General features: G+C 37.6%; 1 protein-coding gene across 1 annotated transcript in view; it reads left to right on the plus strand.

The window, feature by feature from the left end:
* Window positions 1-22,939, plus strand: part of SGSM2 (small G protein signaling modulator 2) — a 534,608-nt gene that overhangs the window by 417,537 nt on the left and 94,132 nt on the right. Inside the window, exon 12 of the mRNA XM_053705239.1 lies at window positions 14,950-15,090. Within this exon, the coding sequence (XP_053561214.1) occupies window positions 14,950-15,090 (141 nt within the window). The remainder of the gene's footprint in view (window positions 1-14,949; window positions 15,091-22,939) is intronic.

The raw sequence follows: 22,939 nt of genomic DNA on the forward strand, positions 1-22,939 counted from the left end.
CTGGGAAAATAAATTTTATTAGTACTTTCCATCTGGGCTGGTCGAACGCTCAGCCCTAGTGAGATAATGGCGTGATCAGAAATCACTATATCTTTAATATCTGACTTAGGGTCCAAACTAATAAGAGAATCTTATATCAAGAACATATCGATTCTTGACAGTGATTGGTGACCTTTAGATAGACATGTATAGGATCTGAGATCCGGATTATGAATACGCCATATATCGATGGGCAGAAATTTTTCTTCATTCCGGGTGTCTTAATTAATCTGTCTAGGTTAGGAGTTGCGATTAAATTCATATCACCAGCAACAATTAAATTTTGATCTATATATTTATGGAGTTTAAGCGTCAGACCATCCCAGAAGGCACTATCCACCCTATTTGGTCCGTATATATTACATAAAACTAATAATTTATTATTGATTGTAATCTCTAGAATTTGATATCTTCCATTAGTGTCCACTTCGCTGGCCTTGATTTTATACAGTAACTGTTTATTTAAAAGGATAGCTACTCCTCTCTTCCATGTATCAACTGGAGCGGTTATAATCTCCCCGACCCATTTAGTTTTTAATTTAGCTAATTCTATTGAGTTCAGGTGAGTTTCCTGTAATAGCACTATGTCAGGTTGGTGCCTACCTAACTGCCTAATTATCACCTTCCTCTTTATTGGTGACGTGATGCCCCCTATATTCCAAGATAGTAACTTAATTACGTTTGTCCCCATTACCAAACACTATTACATGGTCTACAATCAGCATAATTTGGCGAGTGAGGGCAAAATAGGATGAAGAGGGAGAAGACGAACAAAAAAAAGAAAAGAAATAAAATACAATTAAAAACAATCTAAAAAGAACACATAACTCCATTACATTATTGAGATAGAGTATTAGACCATCAGTAATAACCCGTCTATCCTAACCCTGCTGATTCGCAAAAAAGGAAGCTTCTCACCTGTTATTCAGCGTGTGGGTGATCCCTTCCCTTATTACTACTAATTTTGCTGGATAAATCAGTCTGACATTGATCTCAGCATCTCTTAATTTATAAAAAAAGGGCAACATTTCCCTTCTCTTTGCCAGAGTCTCTGCAGAGAAGTCTTGAAACATCAGGATTTTATGAGGGCCTATCATAAATGGATTTAGTTTCCTATAATGTCTTAAGAAAAGGACCTTATCTTGGAAATTCACAAATTTAAATATTAGCGGTCTGGCTTTATTACTTGTTTCAGTATTTCCTCTTGATGTACCTATTCTGCGGGCTCTTTCAATTTGGAATAATTGAGTTGTAGTTTGTATATGTAATAATTGGGGAAGGGAAACAGAGACAAAGTGCATTTAATCCTGGAATTCAGGTGTTTCAGGTAATCCAATTATTTTAAGATTATTGTGCCTGTAGCGATCCTCCAGGTCCTTAATTCTCACCTGTAATGCAGTTAGCCTGTTGCTATGTGCTGTAATATGCGGTTCTTGTGCATTGACCCTGTCCTCCAAATCCGAGACTCTGGTTTCTACCTCTATTAGCCTAGAGGCAAATTGTCTAACTTTATTGGTAAGCCCATTGATTTCTGTTTTGATTTCCTGTTTGACTGACTCAAATTGGGGTGCTATCATTCTTGCCATTTCTGCAACTAGTTCTGACATATTGCCCTGACTAAAATTAGTAGCACTACAGTCCTGGGTTATGTCAAGGCTAGGTCAGAGTTCTTACTATCCTTTTTATCTCTTTGCTTGGGTGGCATACTTGAGGAGGAGGTCTTAGATTGAGAAATATATCTTTCCATGAACCCAACCTAACTCTGGCAATTAACACAAATAAGTGGTAAAAAACAAGTGCGTAAATGCAACAAAATTGTGATTAAATAAATTTAAAAAAAAAACAAACCTTCTACTCCGGGTTAATATTAACATAACCTTGTGTCTACGCCAAGAGAAATCACTAAGTGTATAAGAAAATTAGGCCGTATTAGAAGGCCCAAATGTGAGCTTTATCCTTTTAGTATACAAACTTTATATTAGTATAAGTAGGGTAATAGGTCCGTGTAGGCACATATATTACTATGATATAGACGGCTTCCCCTGGTCTGGTCTCAACACGACCTAATACTAGATTACTATTGCTTATTGCGTGGGCCTTTTGAAATGTGGATAGAGCTTCCACAGGCCTTACCCTGCTGTAACACTAAGGCTTGATATATACTATATATACACTTCATACAATGTGTCAATATATACAAATACAGGGACTTATGCCTAGGTGGGTATCAGTGAATAAGTAATCTGAATAGATTAGTACATCTTAAGTAAGTATACGTGACTTGTGAAAAACACAAGTGGAGAGACTCCTGTGCTTGTGCACAAACTATGCCGTAGTAGGGGGCCCAATGGAATAAACTCTACATAACCCTTAAGTCAAGACCACAATAAATTAGGGTAGAGAACTTATTATTATTCCTTCACCCCTTGTCCCTAGGCAAACCACGGAGGAAAGAGAAAAAACATGTTTCAGCAATACAGACAGCCTTTTCTAGCTTAATCCTGACAGGGCCTGTTACTATTTGCTTTTCAATTACAGTGTGCAGACCGCATAACTAGGCTGCTTTATTATTTCTTAAAGACGTCCAGTAAGATTTCAACAGTCACAAAGACCTTAATGTCCTGAATACCCAACTATTACCAGGCAGTTTATATATCTTGATTCACTTCAGATTAACGTGCTATCCCCAGAAAATCTTTAGGGTATACTTGCAGGCTCTTATGGGTACAGAGATGGCAGCCGACAGAGGTTATTCCCCCTAGATTTGTTCGGTTTACAGTCCCACACAGGAGTCCATACAAAGCTAGTCCTGGTCAGATCATACCTTTGGTACTCTTGTAATCCGCATACTTTCAAGCGTGGCGTTCACTATAACCCTGGCCCAACGTACCAGTCCTGCCGTACTTACAGCTTGTTCAGACCCTTGTCTTCTCCCGGCTTGCTTGTTACGCCTCAGTCTGCCCTTGGTAAACCACAGCTTCCAAATGCACTTCCGCTGTATCGCCTAAGATTGTATCGACTGGCAGTAGAATCACTGCATCTGGTGTCTAAGGCTGTGACTGGGCTTCCTATCATCCGGCCCCCGCCGGTTCGTCCTTTGTGCTCACGCTTGGATTGGCTAATGATGGGATCCCTGCACCTGGTGTCTAGGGCTGTCGCCGGACTTGCTGCCTTCTGGTTCCAACAGGTTGGCCCTCGAGTTTGCTCTGAATCAGTCCCTCAGGTAAGGCACACACCGGTCTCCCACACTCTTAGTATAAGTGGCAAAGAGGCCACAGTATTTACCCGTCCCCTTGCTCGATCATAAAGTTCATATGTACTGTGCAAGAGCCGGGTAGCCGGATAAAGTTATATTCCTGTATTTCTGCTGGGTAGATTACAGGTTACCTTGTATCTGAGTCCAGACTGCAGCGGCTTGTGGGCGGGTAGAGTAGGCTGTTGGTTTGTTTGTAAGGGAGTTGCTTCAGCCACGAAGCCAGCAGCTGCCTATGTAGGACTTCCACTCCATAGATCTGTAGATCCTATGCCCAGACCGGTATTGCTTCCACGAACAAGGGGCTCTTGGAGGCAAGGGTTGATGTAAACGCTTGGAAGCAAGAGAGACACCGCGTTGCAGCACCTTGCATGCTCCTCCCTCAAACGGAAGTCCAGGGAGTAACTTCTTTTAGCCCAATTGTGCTTTTTACAGAGGAAAACATTTCCTGAAGTATATTAATCTCGTCCTGTCTAAAAAGGTCAGTCCAGCCCCGAAATACCAGGCAATTCTTCTCTAAACAAGGGAAATAGCAATCCCAGATGAAAGTTCCAGCCTCCTTTGGGCCTTGTCAGTGAGTTGCAGCCATATCCCTCTAAGTGCATTGGGGAAGGAGTCCACGTCTGGTATCCCCCATCACCCTTAGGGAGACTTTCCCCAGGGTAAAAGTATAAATACATGCAAAAAGAGAAGCAGTCTTCCATGAATGAACAACAGCTCAGTTGCTTATTCTATGGCCCGGTTACCACCTGGGAATAGCTTCTTTTAGCCCAGTTGTGCTTTTCACAGATAATAATAATAATAATAATAATAATAATAATAATAAATAGTACTTATATAGCGCCTTTCTCCCAGTGGGACTCAAAACACTTTTTCACTGCTCGCTCTCTGAGATTCGGAATTAACCAAATCGGCAGCTGAATAGTAATAGTTATTATTACCCAATTTAACTTATTTTATTGACCTCGGAAGGATGAAGGGCTGAGTCAGCCCTGCCGAGATTTGAACCTGTGACCTTGGATCTTTTTTAAACAGGCTTTTTTGTAGTCAGGGCATTTACCAACTGAGCTACATCACTGACCTGAAAATTTTCCTGAAGTATATCAGTCTGATCCTGCCTAACAAGGTCAGTCCAGCTGCACCTCACTGATGACGCCCAAAAGAGGCCAAAACGACTGTCTGGGGTTGCTATTTCCCTTGTTCAGAGGGGAATTACCTGATATTTCGTATCTGTACCGACCTTGTTATGTGGGATCAGACTGATATAAGTCAAGAAAGTTCTCCTCTATGAAAAGCACACTCGTGCTAAAAAAAGCTACTCCCAGGTGGAAACCGGGCCATAAAACAAGCCACTGAGCTGTAGTTTGTCCATGCAGATTGCTTCTTTCTCTGCATGTAAGACTTAATTTGTGTCTTACAAAAAGGTATAGTTTTTGAATGGGCCCAACACCATATGTGTGTATGCCTCTGAAAAATAGTAATAACTTTCACTGGAAGCATTTTTTCTAATGGATGGATACTGCAAAACAATGTCTATTTAAAAGGAAATGCACTCACGTACATTTCAATTTTGACCTTTCTATCCATATAAAAAGGGCATTAAAGTCAATAAAATATTGTGTATGAAAGGAAGAGTTTAAACATGTTAAAATATTTTTTGCATAAAAATCTTAAATTAATTAATTAAATTGATATTGATATTGCATAAAAATCTTAAATTAATTAATTAAATTGATATTGAGACTAACAATGAAAAACACCACCTAAAAACAGCACTGGTTATCCATTTAAAAAATATATAAAAGGAAAAATAGTAATAGATTTATTTCATAAGGTGGTGTGCATACACAAGCCATTACTCATGAGATTAAACTCCTGGCCTCTAAGAGGAGGCAAAGATTGCCAAAGTTCTAACAGCATTTAATCCCTCCCTCTCTGGTATTCTAGTCTTTTTTTGCCTCACAGGAGCAGTCTTTTCTGCATTGAGTATGCATTGTAGAGTGGGTGCATCTACGGTAAGTGCATCAATTTCTTGCAATCACATAGCCCACAGGCTATTAGTAGGTGCAACAATTTTGAGGTACATTATAGCCAGGAGACATACACATGTAACAAACTAATTTCCACCTTTAATAATTAGACTTTTCATACTTAGTCTAGAAATAATGGAAACTTTATTATGTGTAAATAGCTTCTATTTACTATTTAGCTAATTCATCTGGGAGTTACATCATAATGCAACGTTATACCCTCTGTTAAAGGGATTTAACTGCTTGTCTATGTTAGTGGGAGTCTGTGTATTTTATGTTTTTTGTGCACTGAATTAGCACTGCAGTTACAGTTAGTAACAGGGCTATTTTACTCTCTTTTTTTAAATTCCTCAATTGCTTCTTTGTTTCTGAGTGCAACAGCCAATTTTCAAATCTTATTACTGAAGGGTAAGACATTTTTATTAATTATTATGCCTGACTAGATTTTTATTCACGGCATTATTATTATTATTATTTACTTTTATTACACAAGGAGGTTTTCCCTTTAATACTTATTGTCCACAGTTGTCAATCTCATATGTCTCAGACTTTATTCTACAAAGTCCTAGTTACATTGTTTCCAAACATTTTATTTACATTTTTGCATGTATTTACAGTAATAAAAAGAAAATCAGATTGCTGGTTGCCTTAATTTATTTTATTTGTCTGTTTGTGTATTCCCTCATGGAGCATACTGTAATTTGTCCCCACTACCTTACATTATCCTTTAATGGGTAGATTCACCAATAACATTTTTTTTTCTGTTTTGAAGTATTGTTACCAATTCAGCTGTGCAATTCCTAAAAGGATCTCATTAGATATTCTTACAGCCTAATACTGCTCTTGCCGCTAAAGGAACCTGTTCTCCCTCTGTTTCCTCAATAAGTGAGTGGTTTTGATTTTGCTCCAGAAGTTAAAGGTTTGTGTGCTCTCTAGTTGTGGCGGCTATGCCGCCTCCATGTATGCACAATTGTTTTTCCAGTTTGCAGGATTATTACCAGTTCATCTTTGCAATTCCTAAATAGATTTCATTAGGCAAGCTCTTCCTCTAAAGAAATCTGTCCTATCTCTATTACCTCAATACAAGGGAGTGCTTCCTATTTTGCTTCAGGATTTAATGGTTTGTGCGCTCTTTAGTTGTGGTGGCTATGCTTTCTCCAAGTATGCACGCATGTTCTTTGTCTGAAAGTCATCCTAAAGTTACATTATCAGGCATCATCAGAGATCAGAACACCTTAGGAATCCCCTATAGTTTTCAGACTCAGACACTTTAGGTTGTTTTCTGAAGGTGAGTCTACCTCTTTTATATTTGAGCTTGAACATCTTAGTTCTTTGTTTAAAGAGGTTTCATGTACTTTAGGCATCCAAGACCCTAAATTATCTGAGGAAAAAACTTCCAAACAACTGGATTTGTTTTTAAACCTTCTGCTAAGTCACAAGTGGGATTGTTTTCCTATTCCTAAGGCTCTTGATAAAATAATTTTTAAATCTGGTCTTTTCTTTTAATCCATTCTCTAAATTTAATAGGATGTTTCCTTTACCGGCTTCTTATGTACAGCTTTGGGAAACTTTTTACAGTGGTGGATGGCGCTATTCACTTTAGTCAAATCCATTACTTATTCCCCTAGAGGATAGTACATTTTTTAGGAACCATATAGATATGAAATTGGTAACCTTTCATTGAAATGCCTATTTCATCAAGCAGTTTGCTTGCTCTTTGGTGTTAGAATTTCTCTGACCAAATCTTAAAAGAATCTGTGGATGAATATTTTCAAAATTGTTTGAAACTTCTAGTCGACTAATACACGTATCTGTGGTACCATTGTTGACATAATTAAATTTTATTAAGTATAAGACTTTAGCTATGCTGACCAGAAGGGATTCATGATTTAAGTCATTGTCAGCAAACAGGGTGTCCAAAGATAGTTTTTTATCTCTCCTTTTCAAGGAGCAATTTATTTGGACCTGGTCATGTTGTTATCATTTCCACTGTATCTGGAGGAAAGGGAACTTTTCTCCTTCAGGACAAGAATCATAAGGGCAAAATAGAACAAATGGTCATTTTTCATTCCTTTTGTCAATCTAGGAATCAATAATCTTCCTCCTCCTTACAATGAACTTAATCTTCCAGATCTTCCCAGAAGTTTAATCCAGTTGGGCAAGACCAACAGTTCTTTGAGACTTCTTTCTCTTCCAAATCAGCATGAAGGTATGGCCCCAATCCTGATCCTTTTCTTTTATAGGGTAGTTTACGCTTTTTGTTTTATCAGAGTCTGTCCAAGATATCTGAGTTCTAAACATTGTTTCCCATTATTACTGAATAGATTTCAAATCAAGGACTTTTTGAGGAAGGTGTCTTCTGTCTCACATTCCAAAAGACTTTCCGAATTTTTGTTAGCCGTAGTTTAAGTTTTCTTACAAGGCCACAAATTTAGACCAAGCAGTTATTAGAGACTTTCCAATTTACTTCCATTATCAAATTTTGCACAGTCTTTTAATATGTATAGTTTCTGAGGCACCAGCTACTAATGAGCATGTGCACAAGTTCACAGTGTATACATATACTAGTCTGTATAAATAAAAAGAGAGAAGCGCTCAACCTGGGAACGAACAATAGCATAATAGCTTGTTCTATGGCTAGTTACCACCCAAGAAGCAGCCTCTTTTTGCTCAACATGTGCCTTTCACAGAGAAGAACTTTCCTGAAGCATATCATTCTGATCCTGACTTCACAGTACAGTCCAGCCCCGAAATACCAGGCAATCCCTCTCTGAACAATAGAAACAGCAAAACCCCAGACGTACATTTTGGCCTATTGTGGGCCTCGTCAGTGAGGTGCAGCCATATCCCTCTATTTTTTGTTGAGCAAAAAGAGGCTGCTTTTTGGGTGGTATCTAGCCATAGAACAAGCTATTATGCTATTGTTCGTTCTCAGGTTGAGCGCTTCTCTCTTTTTATTTTTTTTTATTTTTTTTTATACTAGTCTGTGGTTGGCTGATGTCTGTCACATTATACAGGGGGCAGGCAAATGTGGGGAAAAATTATTTAATCGGAAAAAAAATCTACTGCTTATTTGAAATTCAGAGTAAGTGTTATTCCACTGTCTTTTTATTATGCACACTTGTTAATTATGCCATTCTACTGTATTTAATTGACTTTAAACACATTTCTCAGAGTTCCTTTTTTCAAAATATTAACAATCTGGCCAATTCCAAACCTTATTCAACAGGGTCAATTTATGTCAATGTTTAATTTAAGGGATGCCTTCCTTCCTATTCCTAGACCATCTCCAACTTGTAAGGTCTGCCTTTCAGGACAAACTTTTAGTTTGTGGCTCTTCCATTCAGCTTTTTTTACGAAGGTTCTACAAACTCTCTTGTCTGTAATAAGTACTCATGTAGTTCAGTGGCTCTATACCTGGACAACATATTGGTTCAGGCTCAATTTTCTTCCTTCAGGTGTATTTCATACCAACATTCTACTGTTGTTTTCTTCACAGGCATGGTTGGAGAATTATTAGCAAAGAGTTCTCTTTCTCATTTATAAAGAGTTACTTTTCTAAAAGTTATTATAGACACAGTGACTATGCAGCTTTCTCTTATGGATCAGGGGTCAAAGTTACAGTCAGTTTGCTCAAAACTACACTAAATTTCCAAACTATCTGTAGATCAATGTATGCAAGTGTTAGGTCTGATGATTGCAGCATCAAATTTCTTCCTTTTGCACGGTTCCATATGAGACCTCTTCAACTTCCATGCTTTGACAATGGTGCAAAAATTTCACTCAACTACATAATAGAATCTTGGGATTCTTCAGTGGGGCAATATCTGTCCTGGTGGACAGTTTTCCAAACTACTTTTCTGGGGGCATCCTTTATTCACCCAACTTGGAAAATAATGTCTATAAACAACATTCTCTGGGATTGGGGTTCAGTCTGGAAGTCAAGGAGAGCACAGTGAGTTTGGTTTACACAGAGACCAATAATTTTCTTGTGAAAGAAGAAATGTATCTTAGTTTTAATTCAAACAATGTTAAAGCTGTAGCTAATATCCATCATCAAGGGGGATCATGCAGTTCTTTAGGAAGTCTCAAGGTTTTCTGTTTGGATACATCTAAGATGGAGGACAGTGCTTAGAATATTACAAACTCACAGCAATGTTTCCCCATTATAATACAGGTTACTCCCATGGAACGCCCATAAAACTACCATGGAACAACTTTATATTTGTTATGCCTGTGATCTCATTTGTTTATAAAGACCCAAAAAGACCTTCCTGTGATAAGAGCTTTGGGGATGTGGGTATATTATACATACAGTACATGTACAATGAGTTATTATGTTGGGACTGCACTATAACAAACGTGTTAATAATATAGAACACGTTTGTTACAGTGCGGTTGCAATATTATAAGTATAACCGTGACAACATATAATATTGGAAACGCACTGTAACAAACATGTTATTAGTATAGAATACGTTTAACACAGTGCAGTGGCAGTAGTATAACACGTTCAGAAAAGTGAGAACTTATATTGGCAATAAATAAAGAACACTAGAAAGTCACGGCTACTGTCTTCTATGAAATATTAATATCACAAACATAAAATCTTCCTAAATTAAACAGAAAAAAACACCAAAAGCAAAACACACAATTTTAAAAAACATGACAATAATTACAATACATATTCTAGCATTATACAACAAAATACATATAAATAAAGCATTGCAAATGCATGTATAATATACCCACAATCCCCCAGCTCCTGTAGATGTATTACTGATGTCCTAGTTTCAATATTGTATTGTAACAAAAGGGGCTAATTTTCTGTTGACACATGTAAATTGTATTGCCAAGCAATACTAAAGGGATCATTTACATTGCACATTCAATTTAGGTGGTGATGCAGCTTTGAAAATATTGCCAGCATCACCATCCATTGAGATGTATAATAAAACCCTTTATGGCAAGAATGCTTTCAAACACCGATATCAGCAGTTATGAATGTTTCACCTGCAATTTTGTTCCTGCAACGGACCCCGTTCAGTCATCAGGGCCATTATAAGAGCATTAGAATTCTACTTTCAAATTACTAAGGTTTTTAGACAATACTTTAATTTGTTTATTGCTTGTTCCACATAAAAGTCAGAGGGACACATTAGTTTATTTAGCTTTTTTGGTAAATTTCCTGATTACCCAAGTTTACATGGAGGCGGGACAGTGTTTTCCAAAATGCATTATTGTCCTTTTTTCTAAATCAGTTTCTTCTTCTTGGATTTTCAAAAATGATGATTATATTGAATAATAATACCACTTTGATTTGTTTGGTAGTAAAATCCTTTAGGAATCAGTGTCTGGTAATTATGTGCCTGTCTTAAAAAAAATTGTCCCGCCCACTTACATGAGAACTCCACATATTGGGTATTAATTCCCAGGAATAATGGCTCGTGGACTCTCACCATCTTATAAAAGAAAACAAAATTGATGCTTACTTGATAAATTAATTTCTTTCATGATGGTGAGAGTCCACAAGACCCACCCATTTTAATCTTTACGTAATCATTTACATAATTATTTTTTCTACCTTTCTACTTTCTTGGCTATACGTCAGATTAGAATACTAGAGATGTGGGAGGGATTAAGTGCTTTTAGAGCTTTGAGAATATTTACCTCCTCCTAGTGGATAGGAGGAATAATGGCTTGTGGACTCTCACCACCATGAAAGAAATTAATTTATCAGGAAAGCATAAATTTGTTTTTAAAATTTCAACTTTCAGATACAACATGGATGGATGTTCCAGTGCTGAATAAACCAGATTTTTGTATGTGGTAGTTGTCCATTTCAGCCAGTGAACATTATATATACTGAATATGCATTGTCTCTGCAATTGGTGGCTCTTATTGGTGGCTACACACATAATTCTCTTGTCACTGGCTCACCAGATGTGTTAAGCTAGGTCCTTGTTGTGCTAATGATAGATCGGCATGCAATACTCAATATCTCTAGACCGAGCTAACATTGGCTTGATATTACAAGTCCGCAGTAAAGTGCATTAACCAGAGAAGGATTAGCGTGGCCGACTTAGCTCAAGCACTATACTTTCAATGGATATCGCAAACACAATAACTTGCGATCATATTACAAATTTGCCCTCTCCAAATATAACCATATAATGATGTGTTTTAAGATAAATTCTAGATATTAGTGGAGCATTTTGCATACATTTAGACATCTTGACAATAGATTTTATGTTTCTGGAAAGAAACATTTAGAATATAATTGATTTTGAAAGCTAATAAGGAGCAATGTAGGGCATACAAAACAAAAGAGGAGCAATAGATAATTGACTATGGGTTATATGGATTTGAGAAATACTACTAAATAGTGGTAACAAACAAACAGCATGCTTGGTAAAATGCAACTTTCTTACCCATAGATCTCAGATATTGGATGCCATCTTGTGAAACTATATTTTTTTAATTAAAGAGACATAAAAAACTAAAAGGACTGGCATAATTAGGATAGTAAATAAAATAAGTAATTCTAAAACACAGATTGTATAAAGATTGTATAAAGTTTTCTTTCATGATTCAGATAGAGCAGGAAATTTTACTCCTATTATCAAATTTTCTTCATTCTCTTGGTATCTTTATTTGAAATACAAGAATGTAAGTTTAGATGCCGGCCCATTTTTTGTGAACAACCTGGGTAAATTAATCCACCAATAAAAAAAGTGCTGTCCAGAGTTCTGAACTAATAAAAAAGCTCAGATGCCTTCTTTTTCAAATAAATATTGCAAGAGAAGGAAGAAAAATTGATAATAGGAGTAAATTAGAAAGTTGCTTAAAATTGCATGCTCTATCTGAATCATGAAAGACAAAATTTGGGTTCAGTGTCCCTTTAAGGACACATAAAATATATGGTGGTGAAAGCAAAATAATAAACTTCCATAGATTGGAAGTTTGTTTGGAAGGATGATTTGATACTATACCTATTCAAGGAATTCCAAAATGTAATTTAAGTTCAGTAGGCAAACATTCCCTAGAAATACAAGAATGCGAGAACAAGAGTCTCATAAATAGATTTTGCATGTATTGCTTTATAGAAAAGGTGTCAGATACGTTTAAAAAGCCTTTCTAAAGAAGTGGTAAGAAAAATACAAGTAAGGGAGATTAAGATTGCCTGGAACACAAATATGTGAGCAATAAATATGTTTATTGATAGATGAGCAAAGGACAATCTAATACAAAATCCCTCCAGTCATACTATTGGATAAAGTTATAGTTTGCCTATGTTTAAGTCTTTGCCAAGGATTGTGTTTTCTTTCTCTGACTTATAGGGGGTATGGTCAGATTTAGAGGCCGGCTTCCATCTTAAAATCTACAGACAGACAATTGGCAATGCCACAGGAAACTAAAGAATCCCAGAGAGTCATGAGACCCACCTGGTCTTTGAGATGAGTTCTTATATGGGATATATGTTGTTTTTGAGGAAGATTGGTACTCAGCATCACCTAAATCTAAAACATATATATGGACCATCCGCTTATATTAATTCCTAATACTCACCTATGATATTTTTATTGACAGTAACATATTTTTACAGATATTGCATGTACCCTAAGGTGGCTTGTGGCACCTCATTTGACCTCTTTCCATAGAAGAATCTCATTCCATTATAGGTAAAGGGTCAAATAGAAGCCTAGACTCAACAAGAGCAACGTGAAAGTGATGTTCCTGGGCACTTTTGCCAACATGCGCATTAACAGCTGCTTTCTAGGTTTTGCAACCAAGCTTTATATTTAAATGTATATATTTTGGTATCTGTATAGGTTTCTTCACCCCAAGCAAAACAGTCACAAATTTACCTTTACATTAGAACTAAATGAACACAATATCCACCTACATAGATATACAGTATGTCACTAAAAATAAAAGCGAAATTTGTACATTAAAAAATGTCAATTGTAAAATACGTTGGAAAGACAAATTATTTTTTCAGCTTTTCTTAATAATAGCTAAATTGTTAAAGGGACAGTGAAGTCAAAATAAAAATGTAATTATTCTGCTAGATCATAAAATGTTTCCATTTCCAGTTTCTTCTGTAATCAGATTTGCCTCTTTCTGTTGATACTCTTTGTTAAAACTTAGCTCTGTCTCAAGAGAGCATACTGAGGTATTGTCAGGAGTGTGCATGTGTCTTCAGCGCTATATGTATAATATTGTTACAAACATTGTTGCCATATAGTGTTAAAGATACAAGCGCCCTCCTGACCCTGCATTATTAAAAAAACATAACATTTGCTGGTAACTTACAAAGGAATAAATCATATTAGCTATACACAGCATAAATCGTGTGCAAAAAAACCTAAGATATTTGTACGTAAAAGTACAAAATACAAACATAAATAGTTTTTTTCATAAAATAGGCTGTACAATGGCATTCTATGGGTGTATATGAAATTTTAACTGAAATGCCTGCGTAATTCTATAAACATTTTCACACTACAGTTCTCACTATTTTTTCTTGCCAGTTAAAAAGTGGCAAGATTTCACCAAAATACTCAAAACACTAATTATTCTAAAAGGAAAAACTATGCATACAAAAATGACATCAAATTTATGGTACAGTGCAAATGGCGTCATTTGATTTGTATTAAGCATAATATTCACATTTTAAAGCACACCGGTCTCCTTCTCTGTACTTTGCACTCCATTGCGAACCTTTACCTAGCAGAGACCTCTCATTATTTGTATTGGAGAAATCTTGCCACTGACAGGACAGCCCCTTTTTTTATAGAATTCCATGAAGGCTGCCCCTGTGAGTGTTGTTATGGAAAACCACGTCCTGACTGGCAAAGTTTTAGAATCGGGGGCCCCAGAGAGAGAGAGAGAAATTCGACTACAGAAGTTAATTGAAAATGGTATAGTCTGTCTAAATCATGAAGGTTAATATTGACTTCTAGGTCCCTTTAAGGACCCAAAAGAAACAATTCTTTAAACAATAATAAATAGCTAAGTGGTTATTAGGTGTGATTAATGCACACAATGGGGTACATTCCAGTCCATTAGAGTTTGCCATGTGCATACTTCAAATTCAACTTGGGTGCTTTTTGGCATCCTTTGCTATCTGATTCTAAGGCAATCAACGCCATATGAACTATTAAAGGTGCCTGAAATACATATACAATATAACTGGAACACAAGGTTTTCTTACTCCCAGTGGGGGACATATGCAAACACTATGAGAAATATACCAAGCAGAAACAACCAACATGGGCTTTCAAATGGTCAAGGCTACTGAATTAGATGAAATAAAAGGTAAACATAAAAATCATAGGTGTTTAATTGGTATCAAATAAAAAAATTGCACAAAAGCATTGCCCATCGCTCTTCTAATGGATTGGAATATACCAAACGCTTACGTATCTCTTCCTACCTTTGACTAACTCTGAAACAAGACATAGCAGAAAGAGCATTGCTTCACACGTTTTTTTTATTTTGTTTAAATGCTAGCTTAGGGTGAAGATTCAGTTTTATTAACAGTGGGTAATAATCAGTTCAACCATTAAAATTCTTTCCATTTTGTTTTTGTACATGACCTTTTCTACTATTTCCTTGAAGCAGTCACTATTAACTACCACCACTTAGCAGCCAGTCGCTCCGTCTCTGTTGATGATGATGAGGAAGAGGAAGAGGAAGATAGGCTTCACGCTATGCTGTCCATGATCTCCTCTCGGAACCTCACAGCTCCTAATACGATGAAAGGTTTTTATCTAACTTCAATCTTCAACTTCTCTGAGTCTTGCTGTGAAGAGGCAATGTGCCCATTCAACAAATCACAACTGTGTTGACATTATCGGGCATATCTAAGTATTGTGTATATTTTATATTGCTCTATAGCATTGGTGGTTTAATCTGTACTGCAGATTGTTAGATGTTTAAATGAAAATAAATTAAAATGCTTAAAAGCATTAAGAGGAGTAGAGCCTGGTAATATAATATTTGTTTGCTGGCAGCTTTCAGGTTTTAAGTAAATAAATAATTAGCAGCTACAATAATTTAATAACTGCTTCTGATGCAAACAAATTAGATACATAGGGGCATATCCCTGTGTTTATGGCGAGCCAGACCGCTGCTCCATAACCCTGTCCGCCTGCTCTGAGTAGGCGGACAGACATCGCCGGAAATCAACCCGATCGAGTACAATCGGGTTGAGTGACACCCCCTACTGGCGGCCTATTGTCTGCGAGTCTGCAGGGGGCGGCGTTGCACCAGCAGCTCTTGTGAGCTGCTGGTACAATGCTGAATACGGCAAGCGTATAGCTCGCCGTATTCAGCGAGGTCTGGCGGACCTGATCCGCACTGTCGGATCAGGTCCGACAGAACTTGATAAATAGGGGCCATAATGTCAGCTCCACATTATTAATGCTGTTTATTAATTTTAATTATGGAACTTGAAATGCAAGAACTAAACACGATTATAACATAACATTAATATATTCAAAGGACAAAATAACTTTTTATCCTTTATTATCTTTTTTAAATATTCTTTGTTAAAGGGTAATCCTAGATGAGCTCAGGAGCATACACATGTGTTTAGCCACCCGGAGCAGTGTTTGCAACATTCTTTATAGCAATTTTATACATAGTTACAAACCCTGCTGCCATAGACTTCTATAGACACGTGAACACTCCTAAGCTCCTATCAGTATACCTATGTTTAGTCTTCAACAAAAGATACCAAGAGAACAAAGCAACATTTATAATATAAGTAAACTGGATCCATGGATTGAATAGTGCATGCAGTTTTAGGAAGCATTTCTGTTTACTTCCATTATCAAATTTACTTTTGTTTTCTTTTTATTTATTGTTAAAAATATAGGCTTAGGAGCAGCAATGCACTACTGGGACCTATCGGGTGATTGGTGTCAACAGACAAACAGACATATGCCTCTTTTCGTTGACTCATCAAATGTGCTCAGCTAGCTCCCAGTAGTGCTTCTTGCAAGCACAGCGCAATTATAAAATGCTGTACCACATTAGAGCTCTTCATTTTTGCAATTGTATGTCCCTTTAATAAGGTAGAACATTATGTTGCAAACTATGGAACATTTGGATTCACATTTCATACATCATTTAAATTCAACACAAAGGGGCCCATTTATCAAGCTCTGTATGGATCTTGAAGAGCCTTGTTTCTGGCGAGCCTTCAGACTCGAATATGATCGGGTTGATTGACACCCCCCTGCTAGCGGCCGATTGGCTGCGAATCTCCAGGGGGCGGCATTGCACCACAGTTCACAAGAGCTGCAGGTGCAATGCTGAATGAGGAGAGCGTATTGCTCTCCGCATTCAGCGATGTCTGTCGGACATGATCCGCTGATCGGATCATGTCGGACAGACATTTCATAAATAGGCCCCAAAGGGATGAAGTTATTTTAGAATCCAACTACTGTTTAAGAAACGGGTATATTATTTGGCGATTTATCAAACCTTAATAAAATGAGCCATAGGGGCATATTTATCAAGCTCTGTATGGAGCTTGATGCCCCGTGTTTACAGCGAGCCATAAAGACCGCTGCTCCATAACCTGTCTGCCTGCTCTGAGGCCGCGGACAGAAATCACCATAAATCAACCCAATCGAATACGATCGGGTTAAATTTGCAGGGGGCGGCATTGCACCAGCAGTTTACAAAATTACCTTTAAAATAAATACTAATCTAAGTTACAATTAAACCTAACACTACACTATCAATAAATTAATTAAATAAACTACCTACAATTACCTACAATTAACCTAACACTACACTATCAATAAATTAATTAAATACAATTCCTACAAATAAATACAATTAAATAAACTAGCTAAAGTACAAAAAATAAAAAAGAACTAAGTTACAAAAAATAAAAAAATATTTACAAACATAAGAAAAATATTACAACAATTTTAAACTAATTACACCTACTCTAAGTCCCCTAATAAAACAACAAAGCCCCCCAAAATAAAAAATGCCCTACCCTATTCTAAATTACTAAAGTTAAAAGCTCTTTTACCTTACCATACCTGAACAGGGCCCTTTGCGGGGCATGCCCCAAGAAGTTCAGCTCTTTTGCCTGTAAAAAAAAAACAGACAATACCCCCCCCCCCAACATTACAACCCACCACCCACATACCCCTAATCTAACCCAAACCCCCCTTAAATAAACCTAACACTAAGCCCCTGAAGATCTTCCTACCTTGTCTTCACCTCACCGGGTATCACCGATCGGTCCTGGCTCTGATATCTTCATCCAACCCAAGCGGGGGCTAGACATCCACTGAAGAAGTCCAGAAGAGGGTCCAAAGTCTTCATCCTATCCGGGAAGAAGAGGCGATCCGGACCGGCAACCATCTTGATCCAAGCGGCATTTTCTATCTTCATCCGATGACGACCGGCTCCATCCTGAAGAATTCCGATTGGCTGATAGGATTCTATTAGCCAATCGGAATTAAGGTAGGAATATTCTGATTGGCTGATGGCTGTTCCGATCAGCCAATAGAATGCGAGCTCAATCTGATTGGCTGATTGGATCAGCCAATCGGATTGAACTTGATTCTGATTGGCTGATTCCATCAGCCAATCAGAATATTCCTACCTTAATTCCGATTGGCTGATAGAATCCTATCAGCCAATCGGAATTCGAGGGACGCCATCTTGGATGACGTCCCTTAAAGGAACCGTCATTCTTCAGTTGGACGTCGCCGGAAGAAGATGGGTCCGCGGTGGAGGTCTTCAAGATGGAGCCGGTCGTCATCGGATGAAGATAGAAGATGCCGCTTGGATCAAGATGGTTGCCGGTCCGGATCGCCTCTTCTTCCCGGATAGGATGAAGACTTTGGACCCTCTTCTGGACTTCTTCAGTGGATGTCTAGCCCCCGCTTGGGTTGGATGAAGATATCGGAGCCAGGACCGATTGGTGATACCCGGTGAGGTGAAGACAAGGTAGGAAGATCTTCAGGGGCTTAGTGTTAGGTTTATTTAAGGGGGGTTTGGGTTAGATTAGGGGTATGTGGGTGGTGGGTTGTAATGTTGGGGGGGGGGGTATTGTATGTTTTTTTTTACAGGCAAAAGAGCTGAACTTCTTGGGGCATGCCCCGCAAAGGGCCCTGTTCAGGGCTGGTAAGGTAAAAGAGCTTTTAACTTTAGTAATTTAGAATAGGGTAGGGCATTTTTTATTTTGGGGGGCTTTGTTATTTTATTAGGGGGCTTAGAGTAGGTGTAATTAGTTTAAAATTGTTGTAATATTTTTCTTATGTTTGTAAATATTTTTTTATTTTTTATAACTTAGTTCTTTTTTATTTTTTGTACTTTAGCTAGTTTATTTAATTGTATTTATTTGTAGGAATTGTATTTAATTAATTTATTGATAGTGTAGTGTTAGGGTAATTGTAGGTAGTTTATTTAATTAATTTATTGATAGTGTAGTGTTAGGTTTAATTGTAACTTAGGTTAGTATTTATTTTAAAGGTAATTTTGTAATTATTTTAACTATTTTAACTATTAAATAGTTCTTAACTATTTAATAGCTATTGTACCTGGTTAAAATAATTACAAAGTTGCCTGTAAAATAAATATTAATCCTAAAATAGCTACAATATAATTATAATTTATATTGTATCTATCTTAGGATTTATTTTACAGGTAAGTATTTATCTTTAAATCGGAATAATTTATTTAATAAGAGTTAATTAATTTCGTTAGATGTAAATTATATTTAACTTAGGGGGGTGTTAGTGTTAGGGTTAGACTTAGCTTTAGGGGTTAATACATTTATTAGAATAGCGGTGAGCTCCGGTCGGCAGATTAGGGGTTAATAAGTGTAGGCAGGTGGAGGCGACGTTGTGGGGGGCAGATTAGGGGTTAATAAAAATAATATATAGGGGTCGGCGGTGTTAGGGGCAGCAGATTAGGGGTACATAGGGATAATGTAAGTAGCGGCGGTTTACGGAGCGGCAGATTAGGGGTTAAAAATAAAATGCAGGTGTCAGCGATAGCGGGGGCGGCAGATTAGGGGTTAATAAGTGTAAGGTTAGGGGTGTTTAGACTCGGGGTACATGTTAGAGTGTTAGGTGCAGACGTAGGAAGTGTTTCCCCATAGCAAACAATGGGGCTGCGTTAAGAGCTGAACGCGGCTTTTTTGCAGGTGTTAGGTTTTTTTTCAGCTCAAACGAGCACGTTTTTGAGGCTGGCCGCGTCCGTAAGCACCGCTGGTATTGAGAGTTGAAGCTGCGTTAAAAATGCTCTACGCTCCTTTTTTGGAGCCTAACGCAGCCTTTATGTGGACTCTCAATACCAGAGTTATTTTTATGGTGCGGCCAGAAAAAAGCCAGCGTTAGTTTTTCGGGTCGTTACCGACAAAACTCCAAATCTAGCGGTTTGTTTCTTTATAATTTATTAAATAATAATAGAATATTGTAATTAGTTGTCGTTTTATTTAAGAATATATTAAAACTCAATTTATTTTAATTTTTTTTATGCGCACATGTGAGTTATATTGCTCTTTTAATGATCAGCACCTGATACTGATGTTTCTTCTACTAGCGCTTTTGCAAGTGGTCCTGTAAGGGCCTCTATAGAAGGAAATAACCTGAAATACCTTTTCTAATCATATCAAAGGAGCTTAGTGAAGCAATTGGAAGAGAATTTGTTCTCCTGAGTGCTAAAACCCCCCCTCAATTTACAGATAGTTAAATATTTTTAAGGGGTGTACAGTGCACACTGAAGAGATTTCCTAAAACCAAATCATTTTAATCTAAAGCAAGATCAGTCAGAGATAAAGTGACTACACTATCAGAAGCTAACATCTTTATGGAGTAGAACAGCATCCGAATGCTTAAAGGGATATGAAACCCAAACACTTTCTTTTGTTATTTAGACAGAGTATACCATTTTTAAAAAGTTTTAAATTAACGTCTATGATCAAATTAGCTTTTTTCCCCATGATATTCTGTGTTGAAGAGATAGCTAGGTAGTTATGTGGAGCACTACATAGCAGGAAATAGTGCTCTTGTAAATAGTTAACATTCCTGAAAAATTGCTGCCATATAGTGCTCCAGAAATGGGCTGGCTCAAAAGCTTACCTCCCTGATTTTCAACAAAAGATAGCAAGAGAAGGATAAAAAATTGATAATGGAAGTAAATTAGAAAGTTGTTTAAAATTGCACGCTCTATCTGAATCATGAAAGAAAAAAATGGGTTTCATGTCCCCTTAATTGTTGCTCAGCTGAACCAAAAACATTTTACCACAGTAAGCAAAAGTACAGTCAAAACATTACTGGCAAAGTGTGGTCTTCTAAAGCACTAAACTTCTAGCATGGGCCAATCAATACAGAAAAGTCCCAGTGAAAGACTGGAAGAATGTCACGTTTACTGACAAATACAATTCTTATATATTTAGTTGTAATCACAGAGTTGGCAGTAAAAGAGCATAACAGCATTGTCAGTAAAACTTACAATTAAATATGATGAAGGGAAATATTGATGTGCAAGGAAGCTTTGCCTGTTCTGGAGCCTGGAGTTAATGTCTTGCACTTTGACCACTCTTTTCGGCACACACTCACTTCTAACTTTTTGTTGTGTGGAAGATGATTACATTTATAGCAGAACAATGATCATAAACACAAATTAAAGCTGTGTTTAGTATATTAGTACAAGGAGGAGAGCTCATTTGCATCCTTTCCCTCAACAATCACCAAAACTCAACCCCAGTCAACATCTCTGGACATATTTGGAAAGAGGAAAAGCTGAAGCAGTCATTAAGACAAATTTTAGTCATAAGAGTTGTTGATTTTCAGTATATATTAACAAACATATTTCTTTACATTTATTAGTGGACATTATGAGGCCTATCTATCAAGCCGTCAACTTTCTTGCATTCGACTGCACCAATACGCTCGCCTAACATCGCCTAACATCGCGGCCGCAGACCTGAATACGATCTCCATATTTATTAAAAAAAGCCGGCAAAAAGCCACGCACCAAGTACGGGGCGATGAGCAGCAGACTGTTGTTAACTAGCAGTCAACGATCTTGCTGTTATTCGGCTTTTTACCAACTTTATTTATAACCTGTCACTAAACACCGCCACTATACTAAAATGTTTAACCCCTATCCCACTGCTCCCGGACCCTGCCGCAACTAAATAAAAGTATTAACCCCTATCCAGCCACTCCCGGACCCTGCCGCAACTAAATAAAAGTATTAACCCCTATCCAGCCACTCCCGGACCCTGCCGCAACTAAATAAAAGTATTAACCCCTATCCCGCCGCTCCCGGACCCTGCCGCAATTAAATAAAAGTATTAACCCCTATCCCGCTGCTCCTGGACCCCACTGCAACTAAATAAAAGTATTAACCCCTAAACCCCTGGCCTCCCACCTCACTACCACTAACTAAACCTATTAACCCCTAAAGCGCTAGCCCCCCACATCGCCATAAACTAAATTAAGCTATTAACCCCTTAACCTAACAACTCACTAACTTTACTTTAAAATTACAACATCCCTATCTTATAATAAATTTAAACTTACCTGTAGAATTAAATTAAACTATATTAAACTATTGATTAACCTACCCTAACTATTATCCTACAATTAAATTAAACTATTAATTAACCTACCCTAACTATTATCCTACAATTAAATTAAACTATTAATAACCTACCCTAACTATTATACTAAAAATACATTAAACTACCAATTAAATTAACTATCGGCCAGATTACAAGTTTTGCGTTAGAGGCTATGCGGTGCTAACGAGCAGTTTTTTCTTACCGCTCACTTAACTACAGTGCTGGTATTACGGGTTTTTACAAACCCGGTGTTATAAGGCAAGATGTGAGCATTGAGCAAAATTGAGCTCCTTACCGCACTCCAATACTAGTACTGCTTAAGTCAGCGGTGAGCTGGTCGTACGTGCTCGTGCACGATATCCCCATAGGAATCAACGGGGAGAGCCGGCTGAGAAAAAGTGTAACACCTGCCAAAAAGCAGCGTAAAGCTCAGTAACGCAGCCCCATTGCTTCCTATGGGGAAATAAAAGTTATGTTTACACCTAACACCCTAACATGAACCCACAGTCTAAACACCCCTAATCTTACACTTATTAACCCCTAATCTGCCGCCCCCGACATCGTCGCCACCTACATTATATTTATTAACCCCTAATCTACCGCTCCGGACATCGCCGCCACCTACATTATACTTATTAACCCCTAATCTGCTGCCCCAACATCGCCGACACCTAAATTATATTTATTAACCCCTAATCTCCCTCCCCCAATGTCGCTGCAAACTAACTACACTTATTAACCCCTAATCTGCCACCCCTAATGTCGCCGCCACTATAATAAACATATTAACCCCTAAACCCCCGCACTTCCACCTCACAAACATTAGTTAAATATTATTAACCCCTAATCTGCCGTCCCTAACATCACCACCACCTACCTACATTTATTAACCCCTAATCTGCCGCCCCCAACGTCGGTGCCACTATACTAAATGTATTAACCCCTAAACCTAAGTCTAACCCTAACACCCCCTAACTTAAATATAATTACTTATTATTATTA

Source organism: Bombina bombina, chromosome 3 (genome assembly GCF_027579735.1).
Source record: "Bombina bombina isolate aBomBom1 chromosome 3, aBomBom1.pri, whole genome shotgun sequence".
Lineage (NCBI taxonomy): Eukaryota > Metazoa > Chordata > Amphibia > Anura > Bombinatoridae > Bombina > Bombina bombina.